The sequence below is a fragment of the Branchiostoma lanceolatum genome, chromosome 2 (assembly GCF_035083965.1).
Source record: "Branchiostoma lanceolatum isolate klBraLanc5 chromosome 2, klBraLanc5.hap2, whole genome shotgun sequence".
Taxonomy (NCBI): Eukaryota; Metazoa; Chordata; class Leptocardii; order Amphioxiformes; family Branchiostomatidae; genus Branchiostoma; species Branchiostoma lanceolatum.
In genome coordinates, this window is record NC_089723.1 from 17,078,593 (window position 1) to 17,094,857 (window position 16,265).

The following is a 16,265-nucleotide window of genomic DNA, read 5'->3' on the forward strand; positions in this document are numbered from 1 at the left end:
ATAGAAAGTTTATTGCAAATTCCTGCCTGTAGGCTAATTGCAAGTACATGTACATGTAACACAGAGTGGACGGACAGATAATGATGAACAATATAACATATGACTACTGACGCTAAGTTCTCAACTTCTCAATCTATATCACTGCATTACCATATAAAAATACATGTATCAGACGTTTCATTCCAACATCTTTCTTCAGCGATTCAAAATAAATGTTTAGCTAAGACTTACGGAACATAGCAACACTGACATAGGTATGTCCTGTGTTTGCCCTCAATCAATTGTAAAATAATATCTGTCTGTTTAGTGTGGCCTTTGTTTTCTGGCTGTAGAATGGTTGGACTCCCCATGGCTCTTAATTAGTTTATGTGGTATTGGGGTCAATTTAGCTTTCAAAGTCTGTATATTTGTATACTTGTATATTTGTATATTTGTATACTTGTATACCTGTGTTTTTTCCCTGATTGTATTTTTAATATTTGTGCCCAGGGTCATCTGAAAAGCAGATCCGTAGATCTGAGATGTACCCTGGTAAAATAAATAAATTGAATAAGTGTGGCAATTAAAAATCATTGCCATAGCGAAGGTGTCTGGATTGATCTTACTTCACTGTAAGGAAAGTACCAACGTAGCACTCTAGATCTTAGGTCTGCCATAATATTGTGCAAAACGCACTTAGAAATCAGAAAGGCATCTGCCAAGCAGATATAGAAAGGCACCATGTAACTCGAGGAGTTCCTAGCATATGTGGAAAGGCCGGAGTACACTCCCGTTGTAGTGTCTTTTTTCTCTGGCATTGTTGGATAGGTGGGGTGAGAAACTAGGCCGGAAGTCTAGAAAATCGGTATGCTGGGGCTCCTATGATCGTTTTGGTTGTTATTCTAGCTCTGTAGGATGTGTTTTCGAGGAGCTACTGTTGTTTTTCCGACACCGCACGCCTCCCCGTAAGGCGTTCAGTGTAGACTGCCCAAGCGGTAACCCAAGTTATATATCGTTCCGTTTAAAACTTTGCCTTTCTTTATATGCTTGGATCTCCTCAAGTTTTGGTTTTCACAGAGGTTTTTTGGTGGGAGGCATGATGTTCAGCATGTTCTTGTGATAATAGATCAACTGGGATGCGCAAACCCTTTTCAAAGCTAGAATACTAGATTCGGTGAACTCCCTGACACACTCCGGACAGTACGAAATCGGACACCACGTAAAGTAGGTCATCTGTCATCAACAGCTGAGTGCCTGGATGTCAGACGTGCTAATGAGGTATCAAGTGACAGGAGGGTATCCACAGAGTTGGCCGGACGGATTCCTGAAATTCCTGTGGAATTCTGGGAATTCTTGCAAATCGGGCCTAAAATATACTATTAAGCTTGCCCCTCAGGCTTCGCTAAAAATTGAATTGAAAGTCCTGGCAGAGGACAGCAGGGAGTATCTATATTGGTTTATGGTTATGGTTGTTCCCAGGGAACAACTTTTCCCAGTTTAATGTGTACGGAAGACTATCACTCAGAAAATCAGTTTTACCGAGATGTCCCATATGGTTGTTTCTCTAGTGTGGGAGGTATCAGTCTACCTTGACAGCAATGTGGTGTTTACCGAGCCGTTATACATGGACATGGCCTTGGAGGACTTCAAGAGTCACATCACTCGAAAGGTACGTTAACTGTTTTTCATGGTTCACCCTGGAAACTGTCACTCGCTGTGACAGTCTTTAATTAGAGTTGTAATTTCTGGAGGAACACATCGTGTGTAGAAATTTTGTCATTATTTTGCATTTGAGCAGTCTGTTATGCATTCAAGGTACAATGTAGAAAATGACAGCATGAATGGAGTAATTTGATTGGGGAGAAATTGACCGTGAACAGGAAAAAAAAACATCATTCATTGTAGCTCGGGAGTGACACTACCCGGTGGCTTGTGTGTATAAAAGCCACTTTCACTCATTCAGGACTTTCCCACCAGGACTTCGGTCCCTGTCACTCCCCAACCAAGGTCGGCGCTGGGTGCATACTATTCTAGCTCCAGTTCGCTTCTCTGATCGCATCCCGGGAAGAAGACTTTTCACAATTTAGTTGGCCAGCTCAGACAACTTTCAAAGGCAAGAAGTCAACTTGGACGACCACCTCTCAACCAGATCTAGAGTTCATGACCTTGCCCACAACTAACTTCCAACCATAGTATGGAGAGGTTGGGAGTAGCCTCCAAGCAGACCTACGGGTTGGCAAAGACCGTATCCAACTGGCAGAATGAGTTTTTATAGCCAACACAAGTCTCATGGCCAACCCAAAACGGCTACAAAACGTACTTCCTCTGCCAGTTTGATGCGGTCTTCGCAACCTATAGATCTGCTTGGAGATTAGTTGGGAGGCCATGGTCGGCTATATGTGATAGGGGCATAACATACCCAGCCAAGGATGTGCCGGTTGCTGGTATACCTGTTGCCCCCCCCCCCCCCCCCCCATGTTACACATTCTGAGACATCATAGTGTGGTCATCTTACTATGTAACAATCCCTGTTAGTTCCTTCTGGTAAAGTACAAGGTGATTCAGTACTCTGACCTTTGTGCATGTTTCACACAGGTACAGACACTTGGAGTCCATGACTTTGACCTCCTGGACCGGTTAAAAATGCCCATCCCAGGGCACAGGCACATGATCAACAACAACATTGATGCAGTCAGGATACAAAGGGTACGTCACAACACTGTCCAGGAGTCATCACAGGAGTCAAGAACAGACTTTTTCTAAAGAGTCCATTTGATCAGTCTTGACCACAGGGAGATAGATACAGTATTCATGGAAGTTTACTCATTACTCCATCTTATATCTTAGAAAAGACTTGGCTGTGGACATATCCATTGTGCCATATCTGTATGAGTCACACCATAGGTTAGCAAGAACAGGGTTAGAAATGTTAGCTTTAAAAAAAGTAGAGTAGAGTCCTTTCCAAGATACCAAGAGGTTTTTTTTAAATAATATTTGTAATTAGTTTGAATTATTTTGAATAAAAGAATATCTGCATGACAATAGTTCTAATTTTTTTCAAAATTGAATATGAAAATTTGAATTTATTTGAATCCAATTAGATGTTTTAGAAACATTTTGAAAGAGACTGCACAAAATATCTTTATTTAGAATAATTTGCAAATATCTATGTGATTCTTCTAAATTTCAAAATATAGAGAAATGTTTACAAAACACTCTAAATAGTGGATTAGGGTAATTGCCCCCATAAAAGTTGGTGCTAATCCAGCTCTATTGTCTGCCTCTGTGTATTTTTTTATGTCACTGCTGGACACTGTTAGGTCCTTTGTGCAAGCCATCTATATGCATGGTGCCCAAGCATGATTCACAAGGATGTGTGAATTGCATTCTTCACAGCCCACTGACCCATTTACAAAATGTTACAAATGATTGTAAAAAAAGGTAGAAAATGGTAGAATGCTGTAACCATTATTTAGAAACTATTAGATTATCATCATATTCCACATCATTAATATTTTCAAAGTTTTACACAACCGGGCAAATGATTGTAAACTTGAAATGACATTCAAATATTTCCAAAGTATGAAATGTCCTAGACAAATAATTACAAAGCATTCAGAACAGTTGTAAATTATGACAGTACCAACCCTTGCGGTGACTTGGAATGGACTCTAGCCAAAGGGACATTAATTTTTGAGGCGTTTAAAGTTAGTAAAGTTAGTTTAAAGTTCGCAGTTGAAATAGTTCTGTAGTACAGTAGTAATGCAATTGAAAAGTATATTCGTGGAGTCATAATTCTGTGGTGGAGACTGGAAAGGTCATCATGACAACAAACCACCGCAAAGGTATTTACAGTACACTGGTACGTCTGTGCATTACTTGATGGAACTTTGATACACAATAAAGAAGTTGTAATAGATGTATGGTTTATTATAAACAATGTGAAATTAAATCAATTCAAGCTATATGGTAGTATTTTCCTTGCCATATTATTGGAAATGTTGACTTTCAAGCCAGGATACCATATTGAATGTAAATGAAATGTACATGTACATCTATCTGACTTGGTTTAATTTGAACTAAACGACGACTGCCTTCGATGTAGTTAAGTGAATATTGAAATGCAGACTATTTAGAGCAGAGCAATTTATGCTCCTAGACATGTCATTTTGGTAGTTTTAAGTTATAGATAGTCAGGCACTGTAGTACGTGCAGCTGTGTTAAGATTTAGATCCAAACTTAATCTACATCATTTTTACATACAACAAAATGCTCTAGTCTTATCCTAGGCCAGTATGTCCATGTGCTATCAACATAACTGGCACTTATAAACATGATCTGAGTTTACAAGAGAATGTACCTTATCAAAAGTGTCTGTTTTGATAGCCATCCCATTCAAGTTTCTTACTTTAGAATAATGTTTTGTGGATAAAGTAATAATAAGGATATGTTAGACATTTCAGAAATCTTCATTAAAGTAAGACATGATCCTACAATAAAGTTTGGTCTCCTCACTGTTCAAATATAGTCTGCTAGTCTAACAAGAAGCAGTGAAAGGGTATTCATTTAAAAAATCTATTTTTGAAATTCTTTACATGATCTACAAATGGCAAAATCCAGTAAAGGGGAGGGCCATTTTTTTAATCCCAACAAATATTGAATGTATTCTCCAATATCAAATGGACTGGCTTGAATGCTTCCCTATTCTTATGAGAACAAAAAATTTGTTTCCCATATCTATGGCAGACAGAATTCTATTTAGTCTCTTCTTCATCATAGTCGTCATCCCCGTCCACTTCCCTGTTGGCAGCCTCCAACTTCTCCAGCTGTTTGGCCAACTCCATTTCCTCTGTATCTGTCACCACCTTGGGCTGTAGAGGAAAAACACACAAACACATAGTAGGTCATCATACTGTGGTCCTCAACAAGAAAGAACAGGAACTTGAGTTTTCCTTTTGATGAACATTATTTCTCAATTTGTAAAACATAGCTTGACATCAGTACAGGATGAAATACAGTTCCTGTAAATTGCTGAATCAGATTGGTCAATCATAAGAATATAGGGCCTCAGAGCTAGCCTCCTTTGGAGACTTCTAGGAGTGCCAGAGTTTATTTTGGGGGTGCCGAAACTATCTCCCAAAACATTAACAGAACCTGGCCCATGTTGAAAACCCCAAATCAGCCCTCCCCCCCATCAAAAAAACAACTAAATGCCGGTGCTCCTAAAAGTCTCAGAGCCTGGTAGCTGAGGCACCTAGGTCCATTCATGCCCTGAGGAAGGTTGCTGGGCAGTTAACAAAATGTCCGCCAGGTAAATCTTTCCAAGGAAGTGTTGTGCTTGTAAGAACCCTATGTTCCTAAGATGATAATCCAGACAACAGAATACAACATGACTTACTGCCATCTGAACGTTAAAGACTCCGCCGCCTTCTTCGATGTCCTCCTTGATGGCATTGATGGCCTTCTGCAGGAGGAGCACACCCTCTGTCCGCTCTAATGTCTGTGTCGTCATCACGTACAACGGCGGGGCAATCAGGTTGATCTAAGGTCACAGGTCAAATACAAAAGTTAGTCTTGGCTACTTTCTCAGTAGCCTGAATTCAATCAAGCCTCCTGTGACCGCTCGCCGCCCTGTAACCGCCTCGCAACCCAAGAGGGGAGGGGAGAGAAACCCCCGGACAGCTGGAGTTTGCGTTATACAGACTACTTTCTCAGGACTCAGTACATTCATTGTCATCTTTGAGAAGTTCTGTGGTAGGATTAGGAACAACTACAATACAAACTGGAATACCCTCTTTGTACATGATGAAATTTATCTTTCATAATTATAGTAATTTATACAGACAATAACTTACTCATTTGCATTGTTTACAGTATAATGCACAAACGTAACCACTCAACTAACATCAAGGCTACCCAGCAATAAAATTGTTCAATACTTTTCTGGATGATCGTTTTCACAAAGTTCTGGGCCTTACAATGTCAAAACTAATGTAATAACTCACCTTAATAGGCATGTCTTCTGTGGTGAGAGCCAGACCTTTTCTCAATGCTCCCTTCACAGCATCTATACCCTCGTAGCCATAACATGCCACCTCAATGTCTGTCAAAACAATAAACAAGTTAGAAAGAGCTTTATCTTACTTTGGTCTGTGCAAATTTGACTTGTATTGCATGATGTAATAATGATTTTCAGGAATGTGTAAAAAAATCACCCGCATTACTACACCTGTTTAAAGCTTTACAATCTGCTCCTTACAAGTAGTATCAGTTCTCAGGAAATAGCATAGCTATGCTTTTTTCATGTGACAGTGATACCTGTATAGCCATTAGATAAAACTTCAGAATCTGATTGTAGATTTTCAGAACAAGGAACTTGAGCCTGGATAAAAAAAGATGTTTTGAGCCTTAAGAGGTGAGGAAACATACTGAGAACTATTTTCTTTAAAGTACTCACCAGATCTGATCTTGACAGCCTGCGGAGTCAGCCGTCTCCTGATGTTGGCCAGGAGAACCTCCTTCTCCTGGTCAGTCAGAGTCAGCTTGTCCAGGACGTTGGGCTCACTACACACATACACATACACAAACTGTTAGGAACTAACAACTGACACCTGTCCAGACATAATGCTCATTACACATCATGTACAAAACTTGTTAGGAACTGATAACAGAGACTTGTCCAGGACCTGGGGCTCACTAGACATGTACAAAAAAACTCTATTTGGGAAAATTTCTCCACAAAAAACTTCAAATAAAGGATGTCAGATGCGACAGAACTCTGAACCGTGCAGACATACGAGACTGCCTTCTTGAACATCTCATAAGCACTCCCGGGTTTCTCGTCATCAAACGCCCAGGCCGTGCGAACGTACAGATCCTCCAGCTGCTCGTCGTGCTGGTACTCCAGCAGGTGCGCCACATGCCGCAGGATACTGTTCACCTGCAAGGGGGATATCAAAACTCAAGTCAGGAGATGTATCTGTTAAGGCTCCTTTTCAACTACATGGTGATCCCTGAGAGACCATAATTGGATTTATGTGACATTCGATTTCACAACTGGGATATGATCAACCAAACACAGAAGATGTGAAAAAAATTATTCTTTATCTATGAAATTCTGACAAGGCAGCTTACAGCCTTAGCCTTGGCAAACTTTTCTTCACACTGAGCCATCTCCTCTTGGGACACTCTTCTCTTGGACAAGTCAATGTAACCTGCAACAGGCAAGGATATACAGGTCAATGGAGCATACAGCTTTTGTTAATAATCATAGTGATAATACAAAGACATGAAAAAATATACATAAAGAATCTACGAAGCATTTATTGCATAAAAGAAATAAATATACATGTACATGATCTACAACATATTCTTACTTGCCAGCTGCACTATCCTGCTTTTGTCACAGATCCAAAAATATGATGGACAAATAAACTATCGTCACAATCATATTGTATAAATTCTGACATCTGAGCCTGACATTGTGACAATTAAAAGACTTTATGCTGATTAGGCAGTTGTTACCTACCTTTTTCTTCATCCACTCTGATGACTACCACACACTCGTTGCGACCCACTCGGATCAACTTGTTAATAGAACGGATACGTCTTCGGGACAACTCACTCAGCAGGATCATACCTACAAAGTAATAACATAAAATGTAGTGAGTGTGTGCCTCCATATCAATTGTTGTGTTCATCAAGTCCATGATGGAAGATAGGGTGAAGTGGAGGAAACCTTCAAGTTTGGTTCGAGCGGGAGCTCGACCAAAGTAAAGTAAAGTAAGTAATTGTTGTGTTGTTCCAACTATGATTTCAGAAAGACAAATTGCTTGTATAGCTTCAAGTGTCTTGCAACAAATGTTCTTCCATTCTTTTCTAGACATATGAGTCCCTGACTGTAAAATAAGGGGGTTCTCAGTCAAACAATAAGCAACTTGCACAGGTATCAGAAACAAGAAGCTTTGCTATGCAACAAGGAAGTGGATTTCACAAAGAAAGATGGTTTGCAGGTACTACACGCACTGTAAATTCAGTTATTTTTGTGGGGACTTAATAATTTGGACGGTGATGGAGAAAGGGGTTTTTCCCATTGCTTAAAGTTTGCAGCTAAAACAATATTGTAGTAAAGTGGTAATATACTTACATTAGAAATACATATTCATTGTGTAATAAATTTGCAGTGGAGAGGTCACCGCGAAAATAAAAATTTCGCGATCATTTCAAGACCTGACCCATTACAACAAGTTTGTTTGTGAAGGGAAACATATGTTCATCATTATCATCATCATCATCATCATCATCATCAGTCAACGTGCTTACGCACAGTTAAGTAGTCCAGGAGGAGATACCTGAAAAAAACTGGTCTCGTCCTATTCCTAGGACACCCTTTATATATTTAGTCGACTATCATAGAATGATAGCTTGATGTCCCTTGATCATTTTAGGGTAAGTTGTTCTATGGTCCAGGTGGGACATCATAGTTCCAGGGCTCTTTATGCAAATTTATGCAAATGAGGCAATTAAGCCATGAATTGAAAAGAAAACAGCATAATTTGTTGGATACTTGTCCAAATGATATCAAACTTGGAGAAAGTCACTGGAGAGTGTTCCTTTTTAGAACCTTGAAGTGCCTGGCATGTTTCTATGGCAACCTTACGGGGAACATACCCTTTCGTTGGCTGATACAAGACGGGGATGCGCCTGGTCTAACGTCTGGGTGAATGATGTTTGTAACATTGTAGTAAAAATAGAAAATGACAGAGAGACAGACCTTCAATGTTGTTGTACTCCAGGAGGCTGACATATGCCCCCATCTCTGCGATGGACCGAACATTCACCATGATGACCTCATCCACCTGAGGAAACCGCTTCGCGTAGAAGCGGCACGAGGGCGCCATTGTCGCGATATCCCAACTTACAAGATCTGTAAATGTTGCATAAGAATATAACAATGTTACACTCACTTACCACAAAGAAATGACATATTGTTCCACATAATACCAAGAATCTCATAAATATCACAAAGAAAGATATGTTGACGTGATAATATCACAACTGAAGGATTTTAGGGATAAATCAACTTCCAATGATTTTAATTTTTGAAGTGTAAATCAGAGTTGATCTCTGTAAATTGCATAGTGAACATGATGTTACTGTTACACATATGGGATCTACATTTTTATAAATCATGGATGGTGCCCTGTGAAGTGTCACGTATTTGCCAGTTCTAATATGATCCTAAGTGTCCTAAAAATGACATTTTCTGATAATATTTCGTACGTTGTTATATTGAGATGCACTGGATCTATTCTCACCTTTCGAATCCTTCAAAATAGCCAACAAACGACGGAAACTTTGTGAAATATTGTCACACGTGTAGAAAACTCTGTCTGATGCAAGGAAGTTGTATGATGCATGGCGGGAAAGTGGGATCCTACACTAAAATAGGGGCGTTCATCACTATTTTTGTCTATTGATAGAAAAACATTGAAGAAGATCTTTCATATTTTACAGGTTTTAAACATTAGTAAAAGAATGATGTCAAACAATCAGTTAAAATAGATATTACTTATTGTTGTTTTCTGTCCAAACTACCACTCTAGATTGTCACCTAAATTTCAGTGTGTGATATGCTATTTACCCGGAAGTAATAGTTTATGGGTCAGAGTTTAGCGGGTCACGTCTCGGTCGTAAACAACAGCACCCTGTTGTGTGTTTTCGGTGATTTTGCAGGGTTAAACAGCCGTGACATTGTCTCTGTCAGTGTGGACGGGATCGTATCGAATCCAGAGCAAACTCAGAAACTCCTGTAGGTAATTGTCATCGCTTTCTTCTGTCAATTTTAGACATCTTTTTGTTCGAGCTGTGCACTCACCTTTGTGAACTGGGTGGGTGCGTACAAAGGTGGGTGTAGTCACTCCTGGGAGTAAATTTACAACATTCCAGCCACACAATAGTTTAGTTTATTAAAAAAATCATATTCTTGCTTTCTGATATTCGGCAAGGAGATTAGAATGTTAATTTTCAAAGCCAACTACTCATGACATTTGATAACAAATAATCACTTTAATTATCGCTAATTAGCATCTGGAAATAAACGAAGATTATGTCCAATTTTACCAAGTCATGATGCTTATCATGTCCACATGTGTATTCATGTCCATATGTGTATTCATTATCGCTAATTAGCATCTTGAAATAAACGAAGATTATGTCCAATTTTACCAAGTCATGATGCTTATCATGTCCACATGTGTATTCGCTGTTCCCAGTACATTGGGCGGTAACCGTTCTACACAACAACCATGGAGGTAGATCCAGCAGACTACGGTTACCATGACAACCATCATGGTCATGGTCAACGTGGTGATCACCTCCATGGTTCCCATGGCGATGCTGAGAAGACTTCTGATGACTACGCTGCGGAGGCCATGGCTGCGGACATGGACAGGTGGATCACATTTGACGCTCGTGTCAAGGACTTGTCCGACCTGGACCCTTGGTTGAATAAGTTTGCACCGTCAAAGGTAGTATGGCTTTTGGTAAAAAAAAAAAATTTGAATTTAAATGAATTGCTAGTGGTTTTGAAATGTTAAACAAACAAATTCTATAACTGGATTTGTTCTTCTTTAATAGTCCTATTAACATAATACTTCAATGATACAATAGCTTTAATGTCTACTTGTGATAGATCTATGAAGTAATGATCTATGAAGAGGCTTATCATTATGACTGATACTTAGTATCCGTTGTCCCTGCACTTGTTGTATTCAGGTGATGAGGGAAGATGGTGTTGGTTGGATTGCGGTGCGTGCTGAGTCGGATGTAGACGACCCTCTCCAGGATGTTGTCCATCTTCAGGAAGGCTGGGAGAACTTAAAGCACTCTGGCCGGGCTATCAACTTGGAAACAATCACGTCTCTTGCACTGAATAACCACTGCACCGTGGGGAAGTGGCTGTTCCATGTGGAAGATGGCTTCAAAGTGGACTATGCATGGAGCGCCATAGCGAGGGGTGTGGTGGAAGGGAAGCTTGGTTCCTGCGCAAAAGTTAGTCCTGCAAGCAAAACTCCCGATGCCGAACGCAGGCATGTGGTGTGTGTGTACAACATGAACTACACCAACAGAGATGAGGTCTGGCTCCTGGAGAACGCCATCCGTCATGTGGGGATCAAGTGCCCCATGAGCTACAAGCCTGACGCCTATACTTACCTTGGGATCTACCGCAAAAACAAGTGGGGCCTGAGGCCAACCATCTACCACAGTGATTTTGATGTCAGCAAGGGGAGTTCAGTGATTGCTCCCTGCTTCTAGTGAATGGCTATACCCAAATTTTGAATTCTTATGTTGGCAAGATTATAGCAAAGATATTTTTACATTGGCTGTTTTACATTGGCTGGTGTACAAATTTTCTGTGAGTCAAGTTTGATGTCTGGATGACTTCTGTTTGTGCTTGAATGGAAAAGGAGAATGTTTTGTCCCGTACAAGACTACTAGTATTTAAATTCTCGTCTTTATGGTTTTGATTTGAAAAGAACATGTTGCTTGCTGTGAGAAGGTTTTAGTTTTTTAAAATCTAACCTTTATGATGATAGTATAGTCAAGGACTCATGATATATAACAGTATTCAGCTGTGTAGAAAAAAACATAAGTAGTATAGCTTGGTATATCGTAGACAGCAACATATTTAGAAATGCATTATGTAGACAAAAGGTGTTATTGTTACTATCAGGCAGCAAATCATTATTCTATTAAGTTTGTTTATGAAAGCAAATACTTTCCACCTTGGTAATTTGATTAAAGATGTCATATGAAGTATTTGAGATGTACATTGTATATAATTTGTTTATAAAATGGTCAAAGACACTTTGACACTGTTATACTTGCCTTTGAAAGATACTGTTGATGTGTGGACATACTAGGGTGAAATATTTGTTTGCTGCTGTGATGACCATGTAGAAACAATTAGTCCCTTTTGATGAGTTACTATATTCTCCAAGCAGAGGTTTTGGTCGAGTAGGGTAGGAGTGTCCAGGATTTTTTACGTAGGGAGACAGACCCTGAAAATCCCGGACACTCCTGCCCTACTTGACCGAAACCTCTGCTTGGAGAATAGAGTTACTAGTAGTATGGACATAAGTGTTACAAGATAAATGCCTTCAGTAATACTGACATTCTACAAATGTATAATAGGTTTTGCTCCCAGGGAGCAGTAGAAATTTATGCAGAGAAATATGGGATTCAGTTTTAATGTACCTCATAGAAAACGTTGCCATGATATATGAAATTAAATCATTCCAACATTTTTGAACAGAAGTTTTGTTTCCATTGTCACTCTATCTGTAGAGCTGATATAATTGCTGGACCTTGTAGACCTTAGTGTTTGCCATACTCCTCTTGATGCTGAAGAAACACTAGAAATTGACCAAAATACAGTGAATTATTTTCTACCACAGTCAACTTGACCTTCTCAAATAGGCTAGCTCCTTTGATGAATTATTCATCCTGTTTTACCAATTTCTACTATTCATTTAGCTCATACATTATCATATCATATCATACATAACTGGGTTTAATGTGCAACAACAGCTTGATCACATAATTTTAATATACGTCTATCTTTGAATTCACCTTTTTATAAGAAATTTGTTTTGTTTTTAAAGCACAACATCATCAAGTTGTTTTGTATGAATCTAGCTATACATTGTTGCTATACATTTTGCATTTCTACATTTTGAGAGAGGTGGGTGGGGCTATGTGATTGGTCCATTGGTTTCCAAGCAAAGATGTAAATAGTTACTGATGTGAATTTGGAGAAACAGAAATTGCAACAGATGATGTAAATCTAATCAAATTACACTACATTAACTTTATTTCAGTGACTCAATTCAACCCTTCAATAGACTAATAAAACGTCATGGAATACCGTGTACCAGTACAAAACATATGTAGATGAGTCAACAGACGGCAAGTGCACATTAGTGTGCACCGAGAATAATCACATTATTCTAATATACAATTTGAACATAATTTGTAGGACTCACAGAGACTTTTACATGTGTCTCGCTCTCCAAAATATGATGTACTGCGACACTACTTTAATCCGGTACAGGTACAGGTCCGGACCTGGACCTGACCCTCTGGACCTGGACCGGACCTGAATTTTCTGTACCGGTACAAACCCCTACAATCAAGTATGTAATACCACATGACTCAAATCTCTTGAATACCAGAGTCCTATACTTCGTCTTTCTTACTGTTACTCTTTTCTGGGACCGGACTGCTCTGTGGTGGTCCTGCAGGCAGATCTTTCTCAAAGGCTGTGTCAAAGTCCTTCAGGCTGCTGGCACTAGAACTACCCGCCTCCTGCTCCACTGTTCTGAAACTTTTGTCAAAAGACATCAGGTCATCGGGAAGGCTGGCACTGTGTTGAACACTCCTGCTGCTAGGTGCAGTGTCCTGTACCATCTGGAAGGTGTCGTCCAACGTCGTCTGGTCCTGTTCGGGTGGTGCTGCTGCCTGGGCCTCTGCCTGTTCCAATGGTTGCTGCTGTTGTTGTTGCTGCTCCTGGAGGACGTGTTTCCTGCCCCGCCTCTTTCCCATGATGGTGATGTAGTTGGCAGGGACGAGGCCTGATGCCTGTCCGTCCAGACTGGCCAGCAGCCACCCTCGTACCTTAGGCTGCAGGTCTGTGGGGAAAATGCTATCTTTATTACTAATGCTGGAGAAAACATGTTTAGTTAAAGTTAAAATCCTCCCACACCATAAGGTGTATACTAGTGGGCAGTGCCCATCTCCGTTTCATAGCCCTGGGCCACACTGTGGTGCAATCACTGCAGCAGGGTGCTAGTCCACTGGCAGTGGAGTGTGTTCAATTTCCATACTGTTTCAGAAGTATGTACCATTTTTATAAAGTCTTTGGTATGACTCAATGCGCCTCTTGACCAAGGCCTTCTGGTCCAAGTTATTTGAACCAGATGTGGCAAGTAACAGAAGCGCAGACTACTACACCACAGGGACACCCCGGAGAAAACATGTGGTAGACTTATATGATCAAATATGATTTCTGTGTTTTAGAATACAGATACACAAAATATTAGGGTAATACTTTGTCTCTTTCCTACTATATCTTTCAGTAGTTGTCTTTTTCTATCTTCTACCAAGGAAACTCTCTTGACTGAGATACTGACAGCATTTCATCAGAGGATAACTCAAACATGTAATGTAACCGACTCCTAAAGACAACTGAGAATCTTTATGACATAAAGATCTGGGAATCCAGACTAGTACCAAGCCATTATATAAGAACTAACAAGAGCTCACCTTTGGGTGCAAAGTTGAGCATGTCACCAGCACGGAAGGACAGCTCCTCATCACTCTCAGCCTCAAAGTCATACTCAGCCCTCCCCACCACATGGTCGTCATTCCCATTGGCCCACTCTGTCTCCGCTGAAAGAAAAAATACAAAATTCCGTCCTTAAGCAAGTACCGTATCTGTGTAAAGAAATGAAAAAATAAATAAAAATAAATAAAGGAATTAGCATCTATTTCAGAAGGACAAAACCAAGATGATAGTGATACAAGAAAAATAATTTGAGTCAGATTATAACACACACAAACACACACGTCCTTTACCTGGTTTGGCAACTTCAGCCACAGAGCTGAGGAGTCTCCAGATGAGCCACGGCCCTCCCACTGCCACAGCCAGGAACAGCATGATTGGCCAGGACTTGGGCCTGCCCTTCCCATTCTCCTCCAGTGATGATGCCTGTGCGTCGGTTGTGGCCGAGCTCCAAGCTGCCTCAGCCTCGGCACTCACCTTCCTGCCCAGCAGCATCAGCAGCTTGTTGTACAGGTAACGCAAAGTTCTCACCACGGCAAAGGCTGAGAAGATCTGTGCAAAGTGCGTCTTCATGCGGCTGAAGTGGTCAGCGACTCCGAGCACGGCCCGGAAGGAGTTGTACACGGCATAGAACGTGGACTCCAGCATCATTGACACGGAGCCAAACGCAGACACGATACTCTCAATAGACTGGAACGCCTGTCTGCTACTCTCTTCAGCTGCTTGAACAAACCTGCTCGGACTTTGGCCATTGTTTGTTGCGCTGCCATATCTGTTCATGCCATATCCACCATACATACTGTTTCCATACATTCCTCCCCCATACATGCCACCCCCGTACATGCCACCTCCGCTATACATGCCCCCTCCATATCCTCCGTATTCTCCTCCATACGTACTAGGGCTGTATCTGTTGAGAGATGAGGCTGGCTGTTGTCTGGAGGGGCGGGGAGGGGGGCGGGGTGGGGCACGGGTCGGTGCACCATTGGAGGATGGGCCGGTAGGTCTGCTGAGCGGTGCTGATCCGGGTCTAGGCAGGACAGAGAAACCAATTATGTCATCATCATGTAATGCAAATGCACATTTTACGCAATCAACTTAATTCTTGACCTATATTTCATCATCCCCTCAGATGCATCCCAAATTGCAGTTGAACAGGTGCAGGTAGATTGAAACTCACGTTTAAAAGGAATTATTGCGATGTAAAAAATTATAATTAAAGCTTCATGGTCTCTGCACGTCCGAGTCAAGGTACAACAGCTTACATGAGCATCTCTTTTGACTGACAACAACTCCTACCTGTTTCATGTACACCTGCAGGCAGGTGCAAAATTATAGTACTTTGACATACTTGCTCGATGTTTTAAGAACTGATTCGCGTTTGACATGCACAACAACTATGTCATAAGAACCTCAGCACATTTCAGTACCTGTGCAAGGGCATCTTACCTGGTTCTGTCTTCTCCTGTAGCGCCTAGAGCGCCATTCCCGGCAGCTCTCTCCCAAGGTTTCAGCGGAGCAGCCATTTTGCTTCTTTTACTTTTAACTAACGGGATAAACCATTTAACTCTGGGTAGGATCACGGGTCGGTCCGTCGGATTGATAGTACGAAATGTAATATCTATTAAACCTATTTTTACATAGATTATCAATTATGTTATAACAACTTGAATGTAGAATTGTATGAAGTTGAAATTAATATTGACAACCTCATAATATTAAACGGTTTATCCCGTGTCAATGACCGACAGGCCGTCAAGTCAGGAGCAACCATTAAGAATGGAGATAAAAACAAATGTTTGTAAGTTCAAAACTATTCAAAACTCTGATTGAACAAAATGGAAGTCTTTGATATGCTAGTAAAATGATATTAATTTATCTAATAGTTGTGGTGATGTTTATTTACCTACTCTAACTCTGTAAAATAAATTGTTGTCAATGG

The 16,265-nt window shown here is 40.5% G+C and overlaps 3 protein-coding genes across 3 annotated transcripts; 1 reads left to right on the forward strand and 2 right to left on the reverse strand.

Annotated features, from left to right (window-relative positions):
- Window positions 1–3,884: 3,884 nt before the first annotated feature.
- Window positions 3,885–9,423, reverse strand: LOC136427648 (eukaryotic translation initiation factor 2 subunit 1-like). The gene is made up of 9 exons (XM_066416689.1): window positions 9,297–9,423; window positions 8,753–8,905; window positions 7,508–7,618; window positions 7,114–7,193; window positions 6,777–6,919; window positions 6,437–6,543; window positions 5,985–6,082; window positions 5,378–5,521; window positions 3,885–4,850 (listed from the first exon to the last, which is right to left on the reverse strand). Exons 2-9 carry the CDS (start codon window positions 8,877–8,879, stop codon window positions 4,734–4,736), a joined length of 927 nt encoding a protein of 308 aa, XP_066272786.1. The 5' UTR covers window positions 8,880–8,905; window positions 9,297–9,423; the 3' UTR covers window positions 3,885–4,733.
- An 835-nt stretch (window positions 9,424–10,258) lies between these two features.
- Window positions 10,259–12,297, forward strand: LOC136427650 (UPF0696 protein C11orf68 homolog). Its single transcript, XM_066416691.1, has 2 exons — window positions 10,259–10,508; window positions 10,756–12,297. Exons 1-2 carry the CDS (start codon window positions 10,287–10,289, stop codon window positions 11,293–11,295), a joined length of 762 nt encoding a protein of 253 aa, XP_066272788.1. The 5' UTR covers window positions 10,259–10,286; the 3' UTR covers window positions 11,296–12,297.
- Window positions 12,215–15,901, reverse strand: LOC136427649 (peroxisomal membrane protein PEX13-like). The gene is made up of 4 exons (XM_066416690.1): window positions 15,773–15,901; window positions 14,617–15,353; window positions 14,305–14,430; window positions 12,215–13,670 (listed from the first exon to the last, which is right to left on the reverse strand). Exons 1-4 carry the CDS (start codon window positions 15,847–15,849, stop codon window positions 13,219–13,221), a joined length of 1,392 nt encoding a protein of 463 aa, XP_066272787.1. The 5' UTR covers window positions 15,850–15,901; the 3' UTR covers window positions 12,215–13,218.
- Window positions 15,902–16,265: the final 364 nt, after the last annotated feature.

Coding starts and splice junctions, on each gene's coding strand:
- LOC136427648 (XM_066416689.1), bottom strand. CDS start 8,879: ATGGCGCCCTCGTGCCGCTTCTACGCGAAGCGGTTTCCTCAGGTGGAT. Junction 7,619..8,752: donor GGAGTACAACAACATTGAAG/GTCTGTCTCTCT, acceptor ATTACTTTGTAG/GTATGATCCTGCTGAGTGAG. Junction 4,851..5,377: donor TCTTTAACGTTCAGATGGCA/GTAAGTCATGTT, acceptor TTTCCTCTACAG/CCCAAGGTGGTGACAGATAC.
- LOC136427649 (XM_066416690.1), bottom strand. CDS start 15,849: ATGGCTGCTCCGCTGAAACCTTGGGAGAGAGCTGCCGGGAATGGCGCT. Junction 14,431..14,616: donor GGCTGAAGTTGCCAAACCAG/GTAAAGGACGTG, acceptor TTTTTCTTTCAG/CGGAGACAGAGTGGGCCAAT. Junction 13,671..14,304: donor GCTCAACTTTGCACCCAAAG/GTGAGCTCTTGT, acceptor TTTTCCCCACAG/ACCTGCAGCCTAAGGTACGA.
- LOC136427650 (XM_066416691.1), top strand. CDS start 10,287: ATGGAGGTAGATCCAGCAGACTACGGTTACCATGACAACCATCATGGT. Junction 10,509..10,755: donor ATAAGTTTGCACCGTCAAAG/GTAGTATGGCTT, acceptor TGTTGTATTCAG/GTGATGAGGGAAGATGGTGT.